At 44.7% G+C, this 20,851-nt stretch overlaps 1 protein-coding gene and 2 long non-coding RNA genes across 5 annotated transcripts; 2 read left to right on the top strand and 1 right to left on the bottom strand.

Moving 5' to 3' along the window:
• Positions 1-639: 639 nt before the first annotated feature.
• Positions 640-17,449, bottom strand: LOC135909117 (uncharacterized). 3 transcript variants are annotated; one of them, XR_011512186.1, is made up of 6 exons: positions 17,311-17,449; positions 14,232-14,283; positions 13,929-14,056; positions 12,766-12,983; positions 11,685-11,768; positions 640-958 (listed from the first exon to the last, which is right to left on the bottom strand). It is a non-coding gene; the product is annotated as an uncharacterized lncRNA (long non-coding RNA). The 3 variants fall into 3 exon arrangements; XR_011512185.1 differs by lacking the exon at positions 640-958 and adding an exon at positions 16,355-16,561 and having other exon boundaries at positions 11,583-11,768; positions 17,311-17,448; XR_011512184.1 differs by lacking the exon at positions 640-958 and having other exon boundaries at positions 11,584-11,768.
• Positions 16,745-17,718, top strand: LOC135909118 (uncharacterized). The gene is made up of 2 exons (XR_010566584.2): positions 16,745-17,225; positions 17,313-17,718. It is a non-coding gene; the product is annotated as an uncharacterized lncRNA (long non-coding RNA).
• A 245-nt stretch (positions 17,719-17,963) lies between these two features.
• On the top strand, positions 17,964-20,376 carry LOC139054084 (probable ATP-dependent RNA helicase DDX43). The gene has a single exon (XM_070530609.1). The coding sequence runs from the start codon at positions 18,239-18,241 to the stop codon at positions 20,192-20,194; it is 1,956 nt and encodes a 651-aa protein (XP_070386710.1). The 5' UTR covers positions 17,964-18,238; the 3' UTR covers positions 20,195-20,376.
• Positions 20,377-20,851: the final 475 nt, after the last annotated feature.

Below are 20,851 nucleotides of genomic sequence, written 5' to 3'. Positions count from 1 at the left end.
ATGGGTAGAACCGACGCAATCGCGAAACGAGTGAATAACAGCCTTCTCACACTTAGCTCGCAGTTCCCATACAAGGGGTGGGATATAGAAAAGGTGACGCGAGAAGGCAAGAAAACACTACTAGACACGACAGTGCTTAAGGGGAAGCATGATAAATTTAGTCAAGGCACGGTAGAGTACGTTCCTGCTATTTCTGAAAAATAAACACCATGCAAATATGTCAAGCAGTCGACCATCAAATCAACACTTCTGTGCCCGCCACGGTAGCTTTGTGGCTATGGCTTTGCTAGAGGTCTCGGATTTGATTAATCCGGAGACCGCCACTACGGTGTGCCTCATAATCCGATTGTGGTTTTGGCATGTACAGCCCCATAATCCAGTTCAAGTTTAATACTTCCGCCACAATGCGTTGTGCCATGAGGTAATGACAATGCTTAACCCTCTCAGAGGTTATGAAATATAGCGTACAACAAGGCCTCAAGCAAACACCTCTACCTGTGTGTTCTGCACTGCACTATGCAGACAAACAGCAGTGGTGCATGCGAGTTCACTGAGGTAACTGTCTGGGCATGCTGGTAGGACATGAATGCAGCTTTTTTCACACAAGATGAGGACGAAGAAGATGCTGAGACACACGAGCGCGGACTTACATTGTTTTATTTTTAAACAAGTGACCACATATACATAGCAGAATCTGTGACACATCACGTGTACGCTGCCACAGAAAATACCTATCTCTACGCAAGAAGGATAGCTCCTTGCTGGAAAGGGCGATGGATGGTTTTGACCAACACCACCTTGACAAGAGAAGGCCTGAGCTCTCAGTGAGCGACGTCACGAAGAGGCCGGCGGCGTGCTCGGGGATACAGGTTGAACGAAGGGATCGCGCCCTTATGATAACCACGTTACGTTAACCAGATCGCAGTTATTTCTTTTTAGGCATAGTTGAGCAGATGGCCTGCAGAGAACAGAGGGTGTTCCAAGGTTATTTTATTTATGCAAAACTATTTGCGCGTGCATTATTAAAAAGCCTGTGCATAAAGAATGAAACAGCTCAACCTTAGGATTGAGAACGAATTTCGGGTAAATGATGACAGGGAGAATGGCTTATATTGAAACGTCACAGTGCTGCCCTCTCCTTCAGAGTAGCTTCTTTGCCTTGGTTTATCGTCAGTGTCAAAGGGTTTGCCGTTCATGCAATCACAAAAGTTCTTCAACAAAATGTTAGCACTGCACCATAACACATCTCTCATGACAACTTCACAGGTGTGCCCTTCTTCGCATTTGGGACACATGTACTTATTCCAGTCTAGATTAGGCTCTAAATGAATTTCACTTTCCAGGCATTTTACATACAGTAGCGCAGTCCAAATATTTGCGACACCTAAAATGAGTTTAGCAATGGAGATACAAAAAATTCGTGCAACTATTTACAAAGAAACAGCTGCCTTATACCACAGAATTCCAGCTTTTCTCTTCTTTGCCTTAGCATGGCACCCAGTAGTCTGTCATTGATCTTGCGGAAACATGAACGCATGATTTTTCGACTCCGATGTTTAATTGCTCCAGCTATTGGGCACGCAGCACTTATTAAGCATATCCTTGCATGAACGTAATCCACATTCCGCGGCAATGAAGGCTTGCCGGACACGCAACCGCAATTGCAGCACAAGCACAGAGACTACATGCACGGTTCACGTCTCTGCGCACCTTCTTTTGAGAATACCTCAGTCATCATGAAACACCACGGTCAGTGCACATGCGAGAGTGCTGAGGCACATAACACAGTCAAGAACAAGGAAATGTGTATAACATAGCCGTCAATTTTCCTAACAAATAAAGAGATCGCTTCCATTGATTGCTCTTCATTGTGTGAAGATTCTTTACACTTCATCCACATACATAATTTCATAATCACTGTCTATGTAATCTGTTTCACACACTAAAAACTTTCAGTTGTTAGAACCAGTACTTGTCCTGTATTCTTTCTTGTGTTCCAACTTGCTCGCATTTCAATCGTTCTGCATCCCAATCACGTCAGAGATGGCACGTTTTGCAGAACTTGCCAACTAGGACGTCGCTTAAACTGGAAGTCCAGTGGACGTCTTCATTATATGTGGGACATCCCTTCAAAATTGTTTTTGGGACATCCATGGGACCTTTTGTGTCATAGCTGGGTCCTGCTCTGACGTACGTGACCACCTTGTGTCAACATGTTACGACATGTGCACACCTCCTCGGAAACCAAACATTAGGTTTCAGAAACGAAACCTAAACTAGTTCACAGTATTGCCATTATAATACATTATTAATGGTGCCCTAAGGCTTACCAGTATCGTTCGTGGATTTCGAGTCCCAGGACAATTATTAATCGAAAAAAAAAAGGTGCTCGAAAATGTTGCATCACCACTTCTTTATGCTTTAGCCACAGGAATTAAATAGCTTTCGTTTGCTGTACAACTTTCTCTGTTACACAACCTAACCCTATACTACGACTAGAAATTTCCTAATTTATTCACAACACCTAATCCTTTGTCTTCAATTGATATCCTTTTCATTTGCTTGACACCCAATATATTACTCTAATAGAACAATCATTATATATAGAGCTGGGATTTCTGGGACATGTCCCGGTTTCGAGAAACGTCCCAATGTTAGTGTCAGCAACATAGAGCTATGCATCTACGAAATTACTTGCATCTAGCTTTAAGCAACTCTGTTGTCCCGAAATGCCCCTAATTTGCATTGGGTGCCCCACAAAATTATAGACAGTCCCAGTTGTTTATGTTGTCAGTGAGCTAATAGACAAACTAGTATGCTTACTGTGCCATTCAACTGCTGGTAATATTTTAGCCATGACAGGGAACACTAGTGGTTTCCTCTGCCTATGTGCCCAAAGCATCCGGATCACTTGCGCCTGAAAACTGTATTTCATCCCTTCAAAATTGCAAGAGATGTGAAAGTACCACAATTATTTCATGTACTATTGCGCTCAGTATGAGCTACACTACGCGAGCGCGTGGCCGAGCGCTCTGCAAGGTTGTACAGTGGCGCCGATTGTGTCGTGTTTTCGAGCTATCTAGAGAGGGTGTAGCTGTTCCAGCAAGCGCGCTGGAACCCCTCGTCCCCGTTTATCTGAAGGACACCTTATCTGTTTCTTGTTCACTTTCATTTCGATGAAGCAGAAACTGCAAGATCATGCAGCACTTTTGCCACCGACCAGACGTGGCGTGCGAAGGTTATCAAAGACAGCGCTTTCTTCGTCCAAGAATTAGGGCTGTGCGTTTAGACATGATTTTAGCACTGATAATGTGCCTCAGCGACCAGCGTAAAGGCGGAAGCAGCCACGACGTGGGCCATGCATTGTTTTCGACAGAGTGTTAGCACAGCCACGGTGCTAATGCGGCAACGTGTTGCCATTGCTGCCATCGCCGTTCTCCGTACTATAGCAACATTTCACATTTGGCGAGGAGCAGCCTACTTTGTTCATTTGCTGCAACTCCTGGGGCCATGCGTCGTCTTCATAAACTTCCCACCATGCGTGATGGCTCTAAAACATACCACGACTTCTTAAGATGCACTAAATGGTTCCGAAATTTTAGAGTGCGCTATCACTATGGCCCCAAACCCCGATTTCGCCGATCATTATCGGTATTACCAGAATACACTAATTTCCAGTCAGCTCATCCAGAGGATACTTTTCCTAGATACATAAACGCAAGGTCATGTGCAATTTATTTTTGTCTAGGGTACTTAATTGCCTTTCCGAAAAGTCGTGTGGTTTGGTTTATGGGGGTTTAACGTCCCAAAGCGACTCAGGCTGAGAGATGCCGTAGTCGAGAGCTCCGGAAATTTCGACCACCTGGGTTTCTTTAACGTGCACTGACATGAAAGGGTCGTGTGGTCAGTCAAAGATATATTCAGCCCGAATAAAAAAAAAATTTGGTTCGCACTAAGACAGCTTGCGTGCTGTAAATGCTAAAACCTGAGATGAATTAAGATGTTGATCACTGTTGGGCACCCGGGACATTTTGCGAGCTGACGAACGTATTCCTTTTTATCAATCTGACACACCAGATAATCAACACCCACTGTGCGGACCGATGCTGACCCGATTACGAAGTTTGGGCGTCTACCTATGGCTACAGGTATCATTTTCGAAACAGATATCAAAACCAGTCTAAACGAGGTTGAAGGGGAAAGCAAGCAAGTGGAGGTGATGCGAGCTTGCTGGAACAGCTACACCCTCTCCAGATAGCTCGAAAGCACGCCACTATCGGGGCCACTGTACGACCATGCCGAGCGCACGGCCACGCGCTCGCGCGGTGTAGCTCATACTAAGCGCGATAGTACATCACGTGTCATGCAGTGCTTGCCACAGCGGTTAATGGTAAGTATACGTCCACTTTCTGAACAGCTCTTAAACTGGAAGGTTGACCTTATCGCAACTACATGATGTTTAATTTTCATTCCAGGCACTCACCTACAGAATGTTAGATATTCACTGTAAATTAATCCGATTATTGTACAGCTTGGCTCAGCATACTTTGTGTCTTCTGCGCACTGCAGTGCATGCAGTTCTGATATACGAGACTGTAAAATCATTCACGAGCTACTGATAGAGCTAACTATCAAGTCCAGAATTGTTGCATATACCTGAGCCAGAGTAAGAAACAAAAGCAACATCTGTTTGGGTTCCTTACAGACTTCTTAGCTCCTTCCTCTAGAGCATATGTGCTTGACACGTGCGGACACATTTACGCAGCTTCGAGATCCATCGATAAGTATGGTTTTATACAGAGTTCTACTGTAAGGCTGGAAACAGCATGTCTTAATGTAGAGTAGACACTTAAAATCTTAGACTCTGTTACAGAAAGGGTCGATGATGTTGCTAATACCAGCAGTGTACTTCAAGCAAGATTCCATCAAGTCACCATTTTTAGTGACTGGCAAGCTGTTCAAGGCTAAAGTAAAGATTGCCGTCTACTATGCGTGGTTTTGTAAATTGAAAAAAAAAAAAAAGGGGGCTAGGAAACCAGACAATGAGTAGGTGCATTCACTAAGAACTATGAATGGTGATTATCACTTAGATGTAAAGCAAGCACTCTAGTTTTTACCTTTTGTCTTAGTGGAGCTATTCTTCTCTAGCTTTAAGAAGAAAAGACACAGTTAGAGTGAGCAGCCGCTTGAAATGTTCTTGACAATTTATTTCAATGGCACAGAATAAAGCGGCATGTGCTTTGATGACCACAACATAATAAACATTTCGATGCCAATAAAAACAAACATTAATGTATTTTGAAGCTCGATGCACAGTTTTCGAAGGTGTCCAGGTTTTAATAATGTTGCTGTCCAGGTTTTCACAACAATAGTTATGTGCTCTATGCATAACATGATCAGCCCAACTCTACTTGATGTTCCTCTAGCTAGAATATTTTTGGTTTAAGGATTACAATGGAAAGCCGATGTTCATGATTCAAGAGTGCCTTTCCTATATGTAATCCAACTTTTTATTCATATAAAAAATTTGTATCCAATAAGTTAAATTCTGGGGTTTTACGTGCCAAAATCATGATATGATAATGAGGCATGCTGTAGTGGGGGACTCCGGATTAATTTTGACCACCAGGGGTTCTTTAACGTGCACCCAATGCACGGTACAAAGGAGCTTTTGCATTTAGATTCCTTTGAGGTGCGGCTGCGGCAGGCGGAACTTGATCCTGTGCCCTTGAGCTTAGCAGTGAAACACCAGACACTACATCACCACAGTGGGTGATACAGATGTTCTCCCGATTTGTGTACCCTGTGGTTGCTCGACCTAGACAAAGGCATTCTTCCACAGCTTCAAGAGGCACCAACCCCTTGGTTCACATGATACGCTAAGCCCCGCAAGTTCTCAATTATTTATTGCAAGTCATTGTCATTGCATTGGTAATCACAGGCGTGGGCAACACTTTCCATTAAGTAGGTCAGGCAGCTATCTTGAAGCAACCTGCACCCCATCCAGCTTTCATTTTTGCTTTTGTCTACAGTACTATTGCCAACTCGCACTGTTTGAGATCATTGAAACCTTTGTCGAACCTTTCCTTCGTGTATTCCAATTTCATTTTTTACAAGTCTGCCCTCACCAAGTTCTGTGTACAAAATGTGGCCATCAACTTCAGTATGCAGGTTACACGTTCATTCAAGCCATGTTCTCCTTAGGTTGCCACAGCCACACTTTCAGAACGCATGAAGAGGCACATTGTGTCTTACACTTCACTCACAGTTATAGAAACCATTGAGAGTAAGAAGACAATCATTGGAATACCTGAAATTCTATCAAATGGACGTTTATGAAAGTAGGATGCGGCGTTTACGACAATAAGTTAGGAAAGATATATGCACCGTCATGCAGAGAAAGAAATACCAGCTGAATTGCAAGAATATGCCTGGCAGGTTTTATGCAAAGCATGCCAACAAGTTTACAGAATGCTGTATGGTTTTAGTTTTCTTACAGCGCTGTTTTAGAATGTAAAACAAACAACAGGACACAGGCAGGAGGGCAAACTAACTGTTTTATTTTGGGCACGTTAGCGTTACATTTATGTGAATAGGAAGTATAGTGTAGTGAGCCAACATGTAGATAGCAGAATAACCGTTAACCCCAGACATCATGCACACACATTGCCTTCACTTTCTTTCTTGTTGCCATATACATTAGTTCTTCATCTGGGGTTAGACCTATGGATGGTTTTCTCAGACATCACATATCAAAAGCTTCAACAATTCCTATCTCACTCTATCATGCACATTTGTAATTACGCCGACTTCATTGAACTTTTTTGAGATCTGCAAGGCGTGTGTGCGAGTGGAACCAGGAGAAAAAATAAACCAGCAAAAGGCGGTGCACATTCTCAAAATAATAGAAAATGAAGGCATGCTTGAAATGGTGCGGTACACTGTCTCCTCAATCTCTGGCCTGTTTGTACCCTATTCGTCTGTGAACCAAAGCTATTCTGGTAAGTTGAAGTGGCATCTTTCTCCACTGTAACAACAGGGGCATGAGCTCTCGGCGGTCTGTCATAATATTGCAATTCACATAGAGTTAAAAATTTTATTTTTTATTTATTTATTTATAGTACCCTCAGGGCTCACAATGAAGCATTACAGAGGGGAGGGGCTAATAAATACAGATAAGTATGCAAGAAAGGAGAAAGGAAACACGAATACTAATCAGATGACAGTGCATGGTACAACGTGAAAATAACTCGAGACCGACACAAAAAAGGCATATTACGGTAAAAATATAATTATACAAAGAAAAACGGAAAACTTCAGTAATACAGATTAAATATAAATACATGGTATATAGGACAGGTTAGAGTGAGACAATAAGCACAGAATGATAGAAAATAAAGCATAATACAAAATACAGTGTTTGCAGATTAGGTAAATAATAAAAAAAAAAAACTTATCAACAATACTGATCAGGAGAAGACGGAATTGCTTCGTTATACATTCACATCAAGGCATACTAGATAATATTAGTAAGTGCCTTACGGAAGTTATCTGTGTTAGTTATATAGACTAGTGGATCCGGTAGGTGATTCCATTCCTGGCATGATTTTGGAAGACATGAATTACCATAGGTAGACGTTTTGTGGAATGGGATGTTCACCTTATGACGATGGTCCAAGCGTGCAGAAGTAAAAGAGGCTGGTTCGATAAAGCGTGACTTGAGTGTAGGAATTAAGTGGTATATTTTATGGAACAGACAAAGGCAAGCGATTTTTCTGCGTTTGGAAAGGAGAGATATGTTGAGGGCAAGTCTGATGCTAGTTACGCTTGCTGTGCGCTGGTAATTGTTAAGAATAAAACGAACGGACCGATTCTGCACAGCTTCTCAGCTGTTAATTAATATTAATTGATGAGGGTCCCATATTGAGGATGCATACTCTAGATTAGGCCGAACGTAGGTGACATATAGCTGTTTTTTCAGGGAAGAAGGTGAGAGTGAAAAATTTCGTTTAAGATAGCCCAGCATGCGGTTAGCTTCTGATGTAATGTGTTCGATATGTCGTTTCCATGAGAGATTATTTATAATGTGCACTCCGAGGTATTTATAACAAGATACTGATTCAAGTGGGATGTTGTTAAGATGGTAGTTATAAAAAGATACTTGGCTGCGTGAGATTCTCATGAATTTACATTTTGAAGTGTTAAGATTCATGTGCCAGCGGGAGCACCAAGTTGTAACATTATCAAGGTCTGATTGTAATGTAACCATATCAGAATCATTAGTTATTTTTCGGTAAATTACGCAATCGTCGGCAAACAAACAAATAGAGCTAGTGATTTGATTAGGCAGGTCATTAATATAAATGAGGAAAAGTAAAGGCGCCGACACAGGGCCTTGAGGTAACATTAAGAGGAAGTTTCAGCTGCAAAAGTCGTGGTAAATACCCTGACAAAGACTGTCACTCCCTAAAAACAAGACCAACAATATTTAATATTAACGAGATCCTAATATTATTCTGTGTGCATGTGAAAAAATAAACAGTCATTCCACGTTAATATTAACAGTATATTGCCACCGTCAAAACGAGTTATGTATGAGGTGTGTACTGCAGCGGGACTCGATCCTCTTTCGGACTCCACTGCTGCTGTTCTACCTGCAGCTTGAATGGGTAAGCATTCCCACACAGTCCTAGCATCTTTAAAGAGGCCCTGAACCACATTTCATTCAAATCGAGAAAGGCATTTGACGTTGAAATACACTATTTTATAAATACAGTCAAACGCCTTTATAAAGCAGTTGTCAGGCCCTTCAAAATTCTTCGTTCTACAGGTCACTTTGCTGTAAAGGTGGTGCACCATACCGCTTGCACTAGAGCAGGCAAAATATGTTCAAGAAAACTTTTATTTAACATGAATTCAAGAGAGACTTACTGAAATAAGTCGTTAATCTTTTTGTGCACAGTTTGTCTAACAGAATGTGTGGTTGCAGCCAACCCTATTGCATAGTACTATATATGGTTGCTCGACGTTGAAACACATGAGCTACGCAATGTAAAGCTATAGACCACTGAATGCCGCTAGTTTCTCCCTTGCCATCTAAATCCTTGGTTTATTAGAGGGTCTACCGTCAATCGCAATGAGATCATCGCAACGTGATCAACTGCGACGCATTCGTCGCAGTTGATGAATTGATGATGAGTTGAACGATTTGTGTAGCAGTACAGCAGGAAACTGTAAAGCTCAGTTGTGTCACTAATACTTCCACCAGCACGACCGCACCTTGGCGGCATCTGTGAAAAGCAGTGGCGGCACTGCTATGTGGCGCTCGTTGTAAAGCAACAAACTAGCAGTGAGGGAGGCCTAACTTTCTTCGTTGCATAGGCAAATTCGTTTTAGAGGTCTTCTTTCTAGAGGTTCTGAAAGATAGGAATTTAGCCTGGACATCATCAATTCATTGTTGTACAGGTCATTTCGCTGTACAGGCTTTTAACTGTGTGTTAAGCAGAAGTGGAATTATTGGCAATCAAACAATGCCTTTGATCTCCTTCGTGGTGCTCCCACTTCTTTAATGTGTTGCACTGGGAAGGCCACGGTGGAGTGGGGCAGTGCCCACAACTGTAAGCCTACTGAACGCCACTGTGGCATGCAGTTCAAATAGGACTCTGAATTTTCAAGTAGGCACCCCTACATCTGATTTTGGTGCCTACAACGTGCCAAATTACTCAGCAGCTGTTCCTCAGTGCATGGTTGAGTTTGCGGCGTTCGTGGTGTTTCATCACATTGCTGTGCAACAATGTACTAGATAGCTGTGCACAGCTGTGTATTCTTGCACCAAGTGTAGCAAATTTTTTTTTCACTTTAAAGCAATCACACAATTTCCAACGGTTGAACAATGTCATCTTTAAGTTTGCTCGTGTGAGTACACTGGCAGCACGTACATCGACTACCTAATCTATGCATGTCGCATTTAGTACTTGCGCTGAAAGGATTCCTAGAGTAATGAGCTTCGACCATGAAGGCAAGGCACATTTAGGATGAGCACGCTGGCAAGCAGACAACCTGTCCATCTGATGTTGGTGCTCATGCCGGCTCGCCACATGCCTGGAGTCGCGTCACCCAAAGATATCCATGTCTTCACTACAAACACCACATTAACTAAATTTTCAGATTAACGAACCTTTCAGAATATCCTACTGACTGCTTATAGCTTCCAATGTAAAAATATTTCAGTACTACGAACTTCAGAATACTGAACTTTTCAGAATAACGATTGTTATTCACTTTCTGTGCCACGTTAACAACCCCTCAGTACTACTAACTAATATTCTGTGCATTCTTCATGGCAGCCGGAACAGTAGGCTAGTATAAGACAAGGTGCAGAAAGCAGACGCCGCGGCGCCTCGGTTTGGAAAACTCGACAGGACGCTGGAGGAAAAAGATGCCCAAAGAGGACTTCTTTTCTATTGTGGAGGCGACAATGTATCAGGTTTTGCAAGTGCATGCTCCACCCAAACAAGTGTCTCGTAGCAACAGAGGTGTGCGTCTTCCTTCTCTCATCCTTTTCTTCGGTCGTCCCAGCTATGCGCACGGGGAAATGTAACTTCTGTGTATGCGGTGCTGCCACACAGTCACACTTTCTGGACAGTGTTGTTTACACGCACTTGCATTTTGGAATAGTTGGAATCCACCTCAAGCAAGGCAGCAGCAGTGTCCATGGCAAGGAAGGGGTAAAAAAGCAGAAAGCGTAACGCTTTATAGGCGACATGGAGCTGCTTCTTTGTCATGTTTTTCTTGGCATCAGCATCTTTTTGCTTGAGCCATGGTGCGTGATGGTGGAATCTATGGAAAAGAGCAACAGCACAAGCCAAGAGCCAACAGCGACGTTTTCAGGGATAGCTCATATGGTGAGAACTGAGGGGTCGATGAAGAAAATATTAATTTTGGGGCTTTCACTATAGTAACCTTTCAGAATAACGAACAATTTGCAGGCGTACCATGAAGTTTGTTATATCGAAATTTCACTGTACACGGTTGTCCTCAGCAAGTCGTACCAATCTCAGCGAACGGGCTGCAGCGGCCGCGGTACGTATGCCATGCTGCAGATGCAGCTACATGCAACTACAGTGCGTACAGCTAGTACTATAGCACAATGTTTATTATCTGCACGACAGGGTTGGAGTGTGTGTTTGCGCTCATGTGCTCCAATCTGGTCGTGCTACATGGTATGTACCGGCTTTGTCCTGCACCAGCTCGAACAACGGATAGTAGCCTCACCCAAATTGCACATTTTGAAGTTCCATCAATAGCTCAATACGAAAAGAAGTCTGCAAAGGCATCTAGCAAGGAGCGGCCAGAAGTGATCGTGCGCTGGCAAGCGTATGTATGCTCTGACCTTAAGTTTTGTGTGGTTTGAGGCTAGTTGAGTGTCCAAAACTAATCGAAATTAGCGAGAGCCGATGGCTACGACACTGACAAGCAGTGTGGCCAAATTTTCATTCCCACATGTGCAGATGTGGCTGAGCATTGGCATACGGCAGCCGGGGATGGCATAGCAGTTGTACTTCCGGAAGTACACAATTTTATCGAAATCCTAATCCAGATTTTCACTTCCTTCAGCCTGTTTAATAAAATGTGTCAATACATATACACAGTAATAGTAAGAAGAAGAGCACTAATCCAAACACCTTTCTTGATTGAGCTTCCAGCCAATAGCAACAGTGGCATCAGCACGGGAAAAGTGCCTTGGGTGCAGCACTCGGGGGTTGCAGCTGGGCAGTGGAAAGGGGGGGGGGGGAGGGGCATGATATGGCAAACAATTAGTAATTGTCAAAAAAGCAAAAAAAGCACCAAGCACCTTTAGATGAATGGAACAGTGCTAGCCAAAAATGGAAATTTGTAGGAGGGTGCCCTTAGCAAAGCTTAATGACTTAGGGTGCACTATGCATTAAAGACGTCGTCCTTGAGAGGTGCACAAAATGTCTCGCAGATACACCCGCGTAGTGCTCACTGTAACTGGTTTAGAAATACTTTGCCATCGAGGTCGACTGTGCTAGCAGACAGTGTGAGATTAGCATAAACTTATGCTTTAATTTTCTTACGAAAGCTCCTTTAAAACACCACATAAGACTATCCTGCCTCGCCTATAGTTGCCTATTATTTCTGGCTCATCTTTTTCTTCTCCTTCAACGTTTCCTCCTTCCAAAGTGCTTCTTTCTACTTCCCTTAAAAATGCAGATAATCTACTCTTATATATACCCACGTGGCTACGTATGTCATGTACACTGCATGCGGCTCTGCATGCACTGTGTGCATGCCTATACATATTGTTACAGTCTTTCTACATGTTCAAAGCATGCATTTCTTCAGTTTCAAGTACATGTTTAATTTCATAATCTCAATATTGACACTTATCTGATGTAAACTATTTGCTTTATTTATTTTTTGAGTAGTGTTGCCTTCTGAAATTAAACAAAAATTGCAAATTCCCAATTTTCTGCCAGCTAATACAAGATAAATGCGTAAATAGTACACGTTTTCTATGTGATGCCAAGCTGAATTGTGAGATTTTTGGTGCACTCGCCACTTTGGCCATTTCAAAAAGAAATAAAAATAGTTAGGCATTAGCTACAGAACAAACTCCATTGTCTATGGAGCGCAGTGGTTCCTTGTGATTCTGCAGATGGCAGCACCCACTGGCCTCCGTAAGAGACACACGAATACCTTGAATGTAGCAACAGCTGCTGCTGTTGGCGATTCGCAACGCACCGTGCTCGAGTGTCCGTGGCCACGTCCCTAGCAGATGCTCCAAGCTTTGCGCTGGAGGCCTTGTGGATCGATTCTGAAGCTGGATGGGGTGTACCATTGGGCATCAATGTGGAGATAACTTGTGCCTGAGCCCAGGAGAATTTGTCCGCAGCCAGTACTGTCTTCCACTTCTACCTTGTTCCTGGCTCTGATGTCGCTGCTGCTTCTATGCCCACCGCCTGAATGAGCATCAGTTCCCACAAGCTTTACATTTACAAACCAATTGCAGGCATACAGCGCAAGTTCCGTGCAGCACAAAGGGTCTTCCCAATTTATTTCGCATGTGCAAACACAGCTGTAGTGGTCACAATTATATTTACCATTTATTTTGCAGTGCAGCTCGACAAGTTTCATGCTCAGGCAGAGAACTGATTATCAGATAAGTGTTTTTGGGACATTATACTCAAGATTCTTTTAAAGTTTGGTTTCTGTGCTAGTTGAGATGGAGTAAGTGTGGGCCCTCATTTAATTATAAAACATATGGCATGTTCCTTAATGCCCTATGCTTATGGCTGAATATATTTAATTACTTTGAAGCATTCTTCTGTTGACGTCTGAAACCATCATATACTAAGCTGCGAATTCCTTGGTTTGTAGCTCATGGTGTCTCCTTCTGTGGGCACCAGAATAACAATATATCAACTATAAAATATCACTTTCTTTTTATGTTAAAGGGACACTAAAGAGACACACTAAATCTGTTTCGATTGACTAAAGCATTGTTTCAGAACTCTATTTTTGCTAATTTCACGGTACATAATATATTTATAGTTACAAGGAAAATGAAGATCGAAGTTCCATTTTTCTAATTTCGTGCTGAAATTAGCCCCTGTGTCGGTATGTCAGTTTGACATAATGGGTATCAAAGTACTTTTTCTTATTTCCGCCACTGTGGCCAATTAAAATATTTTGACACTTGCCAAGTTCAGACTTCTTATAACACAATGTAGCCTATCATTATCAATAAAAAGTTAACTTGGCTCATGCCGAGGCTCTCAAAATACATGACAGCACGGCAAGCTGATGCGAGAACTTCAATATAACATTGCCACAAGTCCTTTTTTGCTCTTTTCTAGTTTATCAAGCCTCTATCTAGCCTTTATCAAGCCGACCGTCTTACTCACTGCAAGCTTTTTGAAGAGCTGCAGGCTGCAGAAGCGGCTGCAGAAGTGGCGCATGATGCATTCGTTCTTGGGGTCCCCGGTTCTTGGGGTCTCGCATGGGGGCTCTCACGGAAAGACTACAAAGGAAGCTGTGCACGGTGATATGGGATGGAAAAGTTTTGAAGTGATGGAAGCTTACAGTAAAATTAATTATTAAGAACGAGTGAGGAATATGGAGGAAAGTAAATGGGCTAGGAGAGTGTTCAGGTATTTATACAGGAATAACATTGATTCACAGTGGAGGAAAGGAACTAGGAAGCTCACCAGCAAGTATGCGGCCTGTACGGTGAGCAACGCAGCAACAAAGAATGTCAAGCTGAAAGTAGAGAGGCCGTGATAATCTCAAGGGTGGTGGCAATGGAAAAGAAACCTGACATGAGTAACTACTTAAGAGGAAAAAATGAAATCAGGAAAGAAACAATTTATGATAGCTCAAAGGGAAGCTCATTACTTTTTGAAGCGAGCTCAGAATGCCTTAGAACACAAACTTATAAAGCAAGATACAAGGAAGAAGAAATAAAGTTTAGAAGACCTTGTTGTTGGGTGAGTTGGTGCATATCGGCAAACATTTATTTAACTGCACAAACAAATGACCACAGAGAGAGCAGACAAGGACTGCACCTGTCCTTGTCTGCTCTTTCAGTGATCATTTGTTCGCGCAGTTAAATGAACGTTTTGAAAAAAAAAAGAAGCATGCGCTTGCTGCTGTAAAGCTAGAGAAATGATGGAGCATGTTTTATTAGAATGCAAAGATATCTGCCCAGCGGTCGATTTAGACAACTCTGGCGTCCTTAGGTTCAGTGAGAGCAGGGGGAAAGTAAACATGTCCGCAGTAGAGATTAGTAAGAGGTGATAGGAAGACTAGTGAAAGAAAAGCAGAGAAATGGGAAACAACGGAGGCATACAAAAACAAAGTTCCCAATAGGGGGTTCAGAAAGTTGGCGGTGGGTATTCTTTGAGGGGTTTTTCTTTTCTTTTTTTTTAACATAGGTAGGACATCAGGCAATATAATAAGAGCTTGGTGGTGCAACCACTGTCCTATTCGAAAGGGGACGCTCATAGCATCCATGCATCTATCCATCCATCCGACGTGTCGCCTGAACAGTGTCAGGAGCCCATAGGTGTTCTGTGCACGATAACTCCAGACCTGCATAGATCTCGCTGCTCCAGCATGCCTGGTCTAATTCGCCCCTTTTGCTGCCAGGGACAGAGCGCACGAGCACAGTGGCACTAGTTGTAACCTGTTCGCTGTTGTCTGCCTCTGTGATCTGTTTCGCACTCGTGCTGCCATTTCGGCAGGCACAAAGCGCTTGTATTGGTTGTAAATGAATAAATTCACAAATACTGAAAGAAAACAAAAATTTGCGAACGCATTGCATTTGAATAGTGAAATCAGGGAAAGAGGAGCAGTGCAAGAAGGGTTAGTGGCAACTGCAATGCTAGAGAACATAAATTTCCCTTTCCTAGCCACTGTAAGAGACTGGAAAAATTGTTTTAAAGGATTCATAGGATAATCTAGCTTTTTTAAGTTGATTACAAATAGCCTAATGTCATAGATGACATTAGTACTTACTGCTGTGTGCCTTAGTGAAAGGCAGATGATCTAGTAAAGGTATGCCCGATACGTGCAATACGTTGATATAGTCTGCTTCAAGGAAAGGTGAGCATAGCTTGTTTTTAATCTTGTTGGATGTCTAGCACAGAAAAGAGCTTGCAAAAGCGATCCCAGTGCATTAAAACGTGCTGCACTGCAGGCCTTTTCAAACTACAAAGCTAGTTTTTCTGCGTGGTACGGCGGCAGCATAACGGTGGTGTGAAAGAAACATACATAGTGAAACTGTATGCGTAATTCTTTTTTTGAACTCTCGATGCATTCATGGATAACTTTTAATAGATACAATCAGTGGTAATCGTGCTGTTGTCGAACGTTATTGTGGTACCCAGTTTCTAAAGAGCGCAGAAGTGAACTTTACAATGTATACAATGAATCTGTTGTGTACTTTACAAACTCTATAAACAATGTGACGTATAATAATGTGCAAGATCTGTGTAGTTTCCTACTGCCTGAAAAACACAATAGGAGTGGCTATTTAACGCTATTTTAGAAAGCAGTGGACTGCCTGCACCACCATTTTTCAGGTTCGGGCAGTCAATTTTGGAGCCGAGTAACCGATCAACACCTTGAGACATCACCGTCACTGTGTTCGCAAAAATCACCAACTAGGCAAGCAGTTCGTCACAACAGCCGCCGTACTAATTACAATGCCGCAGCAATCAACCGTAGAGTAGCAGACGGATGGGTGGACGGATGTTATGAGCGTCCCCTTTGGAACGGGGCGGTGGGTTGCGCCACCAAGCTCTTGCTATCATACTGCCTAATGCCCTACCTAGGTTAAACAAGACGAACAGGTGAACAGGTTATGAAAGCGACACCAATGGTCAACGGTTGAATGAGAGTGGGCGCAAGTGGCTCCCATAGAAGCCCGGTATCTGTGCAGGTCTGGAGTTCCAGTAGGTCGTGGTTCTGAGATATGGCTTTGCGCCGCTGCGTCCGAGGACGCGGGTTGGATCCTGGCCCCAGCGGCCGCATTTCACTGGGAGAGAAATGCGAACGCACTCGTGTACTTTGATTCAGGTACCCGCTAAAAAAACACCAGGAGGTCAAAATCTCCCTCCACTACGGCAAGTCTCATGATCAGGTCGTGGTTTCGACCCTCGCGCACGTAAGACCCCCGATTTTTATTTTTAAGCGTAGAACACTTTAAAAGAAAGCACGTATTACAATACGATACGCAAAGCACTTGGTGAAACCGCAACATATTGATCGATTACGCTTAAGACAAGTGGCAGTTTTAAATTTCCCGGGCAGTCGACGCCACATGGACGCCGGTACAGCCGGATAGATCTATTTCGAATGCTACGACCGCTTGCACCAGCCCGCTTCATGTCTACGTGGACTTTTACATTTACCAACGGCTATTCGAACTGCGAACAGAACAGAAGGATGCACATAAGCCGGGACAGGCGTCATCCTACAACGCAACGAGAAAGCAAACAAAACAAATGCATCTGCGCGCCAATTGCAAACTCCTGCGGCAACACTACTACTCGACTGTGGCGTGTATGTGAAGATCGAGCACTAAAAGCTGTTAACTGGGATACATTGGAGTGCAAGTTCATGCACGCCCACAAGGCGAGAGAAAAACGCCGCAGGGCACACGTCAGGCTACAGTTTCACGGAGGTTACGAAGAACAAAAGTAAGCGCATCCATTCCTTGCTTGCGAGCTCATGCTACATTTCGACATGTTTATTTTAACGTCAATTTTGCACATGTATACTTACAGGAAACTGTCTCAACGAGTCCGTTCTCCACTCTACTGCCCACGAGTCCAACACCTATGGTGCAACGAAGAATAAACGCTGAACGGCTCACGACCGTTCGTGAGAAATGGCTGGCCGGTAGCGGACGCTCGAGTCACCCAGGATACAAGATACTCCGTCACAATACTCGGTCTCGAGGAGGAGGCTGTGGTAGCCGGAACAAATTAGGAAAGAAACTTCAGGTTGAATGACGATTTATTTCACTTCGAGACGCGCACAGCGTAGCAGACGAGCATGCGAGCCGCGAAACGGCAAGCGGACCCAACGTCTACGTTGCGAAACAAATCGTCACGTGTGAGAAAAAAAGAAAGAAATTGCAAATAAAAAATTGTAACGCCACCTGTCGTACGCAAATAAACTAATCTCTTTCGTTTGTGTTTCGATTTAGAACTGGTGCAGAGATATTGGTGGCGGCGCGCACAACTGCAAGTGCTTATACATGGTGTGCCCATATTTTGTGAATTTTTGTCAATGACATTGGTTTACTATCTATTCTTTAGGTACCTGTCGTCGTGTTGAAAGTAGTCCGTCCGCTGCATGAATGCGTACATGATACGTATAAGGTGCTAACGAAGGTGATTAGACGGGCGGATGAATACCACTTTTTCTTTGTGGCCTATTGTCGGCGCGGACCCGCGCTCTCAGCACGTGCTGCGGCAGACTTGCGGTCTCGTGCAACCGTGTTCCATTTGTGCGAATGCGCCTTTGTCTGCCTGCTCGCGGTTGTTGAGAATTTTTTTTTCCTGCAAACATTTCGTTGTCACCGGGTCTGTTTTATATTGAGTGGGCCTATCGTATCTTGCTGGCAGCGGCCATTGGCCACGAGGCCCACATCTGACGAGCCTCGCACCACGACCGTCGTTCGTGCTGTTACGCTGTATCCCCTGTTATGGCAGCCGCTTCGAAGAATGGAGATTACGAGTGGATTGAGGAAGAAGATGACGTTCCTCCGCCTTCGCAGCCGACTTCAGGATTCAGGCGTTACGGCGAAGGAGGCAACCTCGGCGCCGCGTCTGGTAGGGGCCGTGGCCGGTGGAACTATGAACGACCCAATGCGCCTCGCCCGGATTCCGAAGTGATCACGGTGCCAGTCAAGGATGTTCCCAGGATCATCGGCAGAGGTGGTTCCCGGGTCCGCGAGCTTCAGAATTCAAGTGGTGCGCACATCTCGGTCAAGAAGGACGACGGAGATTACTTTGAAAGCAAGATCGAACTCTCGGGCTCTGAAGAGGCGCGTCGCAAAGCTCGCGAGCTCATCGACGCGATCGTCCATCCGCCGGAAGAGCCAGCATGCACCAGCAAAAGCGAAGAACGCGAAGAACCGCGGCCTTTGGTTGACTGGGCCAAGCTGCGTGCCGAGAGCGACGAATGGGCGAAGAAGCGCTGGGCCTCCCTCGCACCGATAACCAAAAATTTTTACGTTGAAGATCGTCAGGTTGCGTCCATGTCTGCAGAGGACGCGGCGTCCTTCAGGGCAGCCAATAATAATATAGTTGTCAAGTACTTGGGCCCAGAACATGAGCCGCCACCAGACGTAGCAACTAACCCTGTGGAGACTTTCGAGCAGGCGTTTTCAAACTACCCAGAAATCTTGGACGAGATCTACAAAAACAAGTTCTCGAAGCCATCTCCAATACAGAGCCAGGCCTGGCCAATCCTACTGCAAGGTCAAGACCTCATTGGAATCGCACAGACAGGTACAGGGAAGACTCTGGCATTCCTGCTACCAGCTTTGATTCACATCGACAGCCAGCCTGTTCCGAGAGAGGAGAGGAAAGGTCCTTCGTGCCTGATTCTCGCTCCGACGCGCGAGCTTGCTCAGCAGATTGAGCGGGAAGCAAAGAAATACCACTACCGAGGGATAAAGTGTGTATGCATCTACGGCGGTGGCAGCCGGCGAGAGCAGATACAGACCGTCAACCTTGGCGTGGAAATCGTCATCGCGACGCCCGGCCGCCTGAACGACCTCGTCATGAACAGGGTAATCGACCTTAACTTTGTCACTTTCTTGGTCCTGGATGAAGCAGACCGCATGCTGGACATGGGCTTTGAGATACAGATCCGGAAGGTGATGCTGGACATAAGGCCTGACCGGCAGACAGTCATGACAAGTGCCACTTGGCCAGACTGTGTGCGTCGCCTTTCCCAGCAGTACATGACAAACCCATTCCAGGTGTTCATCGGCTCCTTGGACCTCGCCGCAGTGCACACAGTGACGCAGAAGGTCATCCTGTGCGAGGAAGAGGAGAAGAGGGAGCAGCTTCTGGCCTTCTTCGACTCCATGGAGCCCGAAGACAAAGTGATCGTCTTTGTCGACAGGAAGGCCACTGTGGACCACCTGGCCAGTGACTTTGTCCTGGCTGGCATCAACTGCGATTCCATCCACGGATCCAGAGAGCAGTGCGACCGTGAGCAAGCACTCGACGACCTACGGGATGGCAAGGTGCGCATATTGATTGCCACCGACGTTGCCGCACGAGGGTTGGACATCAAAGATGTGACACACATCTTCAACTATGACTTCCCTCGCAACGTGGAAGAGTATGTCCATCGCGTGGGTCGCACGGGTCGAGCTGGGCGTACAGGCACAGCCATCACGCTTATAACTCGTGGCGACTGGAGGCAGGCTCGCGAGCTTATCAGCATCTTGGAGGAAGCCAGCCAAGAGGTCCCCACTGAGCTCTATTCAATGGCTGAGCGCTTTGATGCTTGGAAGGAACGCCGTGCCAAGGAAGAGCGTAGCTTTGGCATGGACCGCGGTGGCCGAGGCGGTGGTTCCCGGAGAGGAGGAGGCGGCGGCGGCAGCGGTGGTAGTTGGGGCGGTGGCCATCGCAACCGTTGGTGAGGAGACGGTAGCTGTGATATGCTGTCATCAAGGTTTTTGGAATCACCAGTGTTGAAATGTTCATCAGCATCATGTGGCAGTCTTCGCACTACCATGCAAGGACTTTATCATTAACTATGTTCTTTTTTGGGAAAAGTTTTTTTATGACTGGCTGACAAGTAAATGAACTGTTGATAACCCTGCACGCATCTTTGCTTATGCTGAGCATGAAGCCAAGAGAGCACATTGCCCTCCTCCTCTAGTCATGTGAAACATAGCCTGCCAGCATTCGCACCTCTAGGTGCTACTTTGCATGCTGCATGTGCTTTGTTAGCGATTTCTGTTTCTTGGTGCATGGAGGAGAGAAAAAGCAGTCTTAAATGAAGGTAAGGTCTGTTCAAAAGGCACTGTTGGCTAGGAATCGAGACTCCACATGAAGCATGCTTTGCAAACTTATGCCAAGGTGATATGAGCCACAAGTACACAGGTATCCATCACATGCAATTAATGTGGCAGTGAGACATTGTAGGCTAGCATGATACAACTGTAGGTTCATAAGAAGGCTTAGTGCAAACTCTACACTAGGAGATGGGACAAGGCGTCTTGTCCTGTTGCTGCCTTGTGTCGTGTTCGCCGTAAGCCTTATTGTAAATTTGCACCGACTAGCCCAATCAGTGA

The sequence above is a fragment of the Dermacentor albipictus genome, chromosome 1 (genome assembly GCF_038994185.2).
Source record: "Dermacentor albipictus isolate Rhodes 1998 colony chromosome 1, USDA_Dalb.pri_finalv2, whole genome shotgun sequence".
NCBI classification, from domain to species: Eukaryota; Metazoa; Arthropoda; class Arachnida; order Ixodida; family Ixodidae; genus Dermacentor; species Dermacentor albipictus.
Note: the sequence above shows the minus strand (reverse complement) of the source record. Positions and strands in the feature narration are given on the sequence as shown.

Bases quoted from the DNA above. Each gene is read 5' to 3' on its own strand.
- LOC139054084 (XM_070530609.1), top strand. From the start codon at position 18,239: ATGGCAGCCGCTTCGAAGAATGGAGATTACGAGTGGATTGAGGAAGAA.